Source organism: Stegastes partitus, unplaced genomic scaffold (genome assembly GCF_000690725.1).
Source record: "Stegastes partitus isolate 25-593 unplaced genomic scaffold, Stegastes_partitus-1.0.2 Scaffold1526, whole genome shotgun sequence".
Taxonomy (NCBI): Eukaryota; Metazoa; Chordata; class Actinopteri; family Pomacentridae; genus Stegastes; species Stegastes partitus.
The window spans coordinates 133,930-137,022 of record NW_007579257.1 but is presented as its reverse complement, the minus strand read 5'-3'; the positions used below and the strand labels follow the sequence as shown (position 1 = coordinate 137,022).

Sequence of the window (3,093 nt, the reverse complement as noted above, 5' to 3'; positions counted from 1 at the left end):
ACGAATATCGGGTCATTTAGACAGATTTTCAGTCCTGTTTGGTGAGTTTCAAGTCATTTAGGACGACTGGTGAGTCCGTTTGGACAGACTTTGAATAGTCTGGGATGTAATCATTGAATAGTTTTGAACCAATTTGGTGACATTCTGTACAACATTAGATTTATTTTGAGGAGCTTTTGTTCTGTTTGAAGACATTTACATCGTTTGGACATGTTTCAGACATCATTTGACAACTTCTGGCTGAATTTGTAGTTTGTCAGTTGGAGTCTTTTGGAACCAGCTTTGCGGTATTTCAGACACTTTCTTTTACTCTTTTTTTTAAATTTCTGAGTCATTTGAAGTAGTTTGCCTCATTGAGGACACATTCTGGGTCCTCTGACAGGTTTTGAGCCGTTGGGGACATCTACTGAGTCACTTTCAACACATTCTCAGTTATTTTTGACATATTTGACGTAACTTTGGACATTTTCTCAGTCATTTCCAACACATCTCCGTCCCCTTTTGCACTCAGACTTGTCTGCCAAGGGACTGGGACAGACAGAGGCCGGATGTGGACACTTTGCGAGCGCTCGTCTCCGTTCAGACGTGATGAAGGCTGGGCTGCAGGCGGGACGCTCAGTATCATCCGTCCTCTAAGCTCTTTATCCCTGTCAGGGTGACCAGGGAGACTCGGCTCTGTCTCCTCGTCTTCTCCTGCTTTCTCTGCGGATGCTGACCTGTGGACGACTTCAGGGGGGCTTCTGAGCGTGTGCGGTTACTCCTCTGTTTCCATGGTGATGACTCTGATGGACAGCCGGTGGATGTAGTGACCGAGGGTGACGGATTATCAGCAGACAGGTGAGTACGGAGATAATGGTGAGGCCGGACAGACGGTACAGCTGCCATGATGGAAACGCTCGCTTTAATCTGTTCAGTTTTATTCACGGCGCTCCACAGCTTCATGTTCAGAGAAAACCTGAAGACGTGTTTCAGAAGGCAACGGTCTTCTGCAACATGCCTTCATTCTGTCTGATGTTCATGCTGACGTGTCTGAACAATACGACAGAATAATCCAGTTGGTTGAACAGTGAAGTGATTCTGAGCTCCTTGGTGCACCTGGAGGCCGCCACCGACTGGAACTCAGTGAACACTTTGGACCAAGTTGGAGTCATTTAATCAACATTTATGTTTTCATGGACAACCTCCGAGTCAGTCTGGACAATTTAAAAACCATTTTGATGAGTTTAAGTCACTTTGCAGAACTTCTGATCATCCTGGACATATTTACAGACGTTCTAGACGACGCCTGGGTCATGTGAAGTTGAGCCACGTTGGACTGAGTCCGTGATGTTCAGCACAGTTCATGATTTGGTTCTGTTTGTGTTGTCACCATGAATCTGCAGCAGCGTCTCTCTGTGTCACTGTAGCATCGTCATGGCGAAAGTTGCTCCATCGACCCCACCCCTCGCCGCCAGGTTAGCTCCGCCCACCATCGTTTTGCAGGACATGGAGGAGGAGCCAGCTGACGTCTGGTGAGTCACTACACCAACAATCAAAGTGCACATAATGAGAGTGAGGAGAAGACGTCTGCTCCTGTCCACCCTGGAGGACGCTTCAGGTCCTCAGGTGGTCTGAGGTTCTCCACTGTGGCTGGAGGAGGTGTGATAGTGTCACTGTCCTCCAGAAGGTTCTTGACGTCCAGTGAAACCAGTTCAGATATTCAGAAATGTACGGTGCCAACATTACATCATGGCCAATCTAATCAGGCTTTGATGACAAGATGTTAGAAAAAGACTCTCATGTCAAAGTAAAAGCAGATTTCTATAAAGTGATGTCAGATAATGAAACGTAGCAGAAGTGACTGCATCACAATTCAAGTTCAAGTGTTCCAGTTGAACTCTGGTGCAGCCAGGTGGTGTAGAAGTCCCACAGTCAGTGAACGCATCATCTGAGGTCAGTGAATGTGTCTCAGTGGTTGTAGACTGGTGTATCTGGAAGGTCCAGATACTGGTGGGTCAGAACTCCTGGTTAGAACTACACCATGAAGACTGAAGAACCCTCCAAGAACTCTGGGAAAAGGTTGTTGAGATGCATCAGTCAGGAGACGATACCAGAACATTTCCAAGTTCCTGAACATCTCTGGAGTCCAGTTAAATCCATCATTAAGGAATATGGACCATGAGTAGATCTGAGTAGAGCAGGACGTCCTCAGAGACTGAGCTAGAAGGAGACTAGAGAGGGAGGCCACCAAGACTCCTATGACTCCTCTGAAGGAGGTGCTAGAAGGAGACCAGAGAGGGAGGGTCAGGGTTAAATGTCTTCACAGTTTAACTGAATCTAATTTAAAAATGATAGTTACATGACTGAACATGAGTTCAATCTGTTTCACCTCCTAAATATGAAAAGAACCTGCTTGTGAAGTCCTAATAATTTGTGTTGTGTTTCAGTTCGGGTCAGAGAGCAGGACCAGGGGTTCTGTTCAACGTCAACAACAGCAACAACAACGAGGACGAGTAAGAAACCAGCAGCACACGAACACGATGCGTCATCCAGACAGAGCGACACATTAATGCAGGATGCTAACACCACAAGTTACTGAGCACGCTCAGTAACACCACACGTTACTGAGCATGCTCAGTAACACCACATGTTACTGAGCACGCTCAGTAACACCACACGTTACTGAGCATGCTCACCATGGCTGCTGTCTTCCAGGGAGGAGAAGAAGAAGAAGAAGAAGGAGAAGAAGGAGAAGAAGGAGAGAAAAGAAAAGAAGGCGTAAGTGTGACTTCTGGGAATGTTGTCTGATGTTGTGGTGAGAGCTGGTCGTCAGCGGCTCAGACGTCGTCAGAGAGAAACACCTGGACAGTCTGAAAACAGGTTTGGTCAGAACTCGCTTCATGTCACCAAAGTGTGTCCACAAGGAATCAGAACTTGGTGATGAAAGCGTGACGCCTCCTTATCAGATCTGGAACGTTCTTTACGTGTTACTCTGTCATGGAAACACTTCGGCCTCCACCTTCTAGCTACAAAGACCAGGGCCACGTTCTGGTTCTAACGGAGACTTAGAATCGTCTGCTGTCTTTTCTTCTAGGAAGGAAAAGCAGGAGAAGA

At 46.7% G+C, this 3,093-nt stretch overlaps 1 protein-coding gene across 1 annotated transcript in view; it reads left to right on the top strand.

Annotated features, from left to right (window-relative positions):
• The first annotated feature begins 1,413 nt into the window (after positions 1–1,413).
• Positions 1,414–3,093, top strand: part of cnga1b (cyclic nucleotide gated channel subunit alpha 1b) — a 7,130-nt gene continuing 5,450 nt past the window's right edge. Inside the window, exons 1-3 of the mRNA XM_008300334.1 lie at positions 1,414–1,511; positions 2,427–2,492; positions 2,695–2,757. Coding sequence (XP_008298556.1) covers positions 1,414–1,511; positions 2,427–2,492; positions 2,695–2,757 — 227 coding nt within the window. The remainder of the gene's footprint in view (positions 1,512–2,426; positions 2,493–2,694; positions 2,758–3,093) is intronic.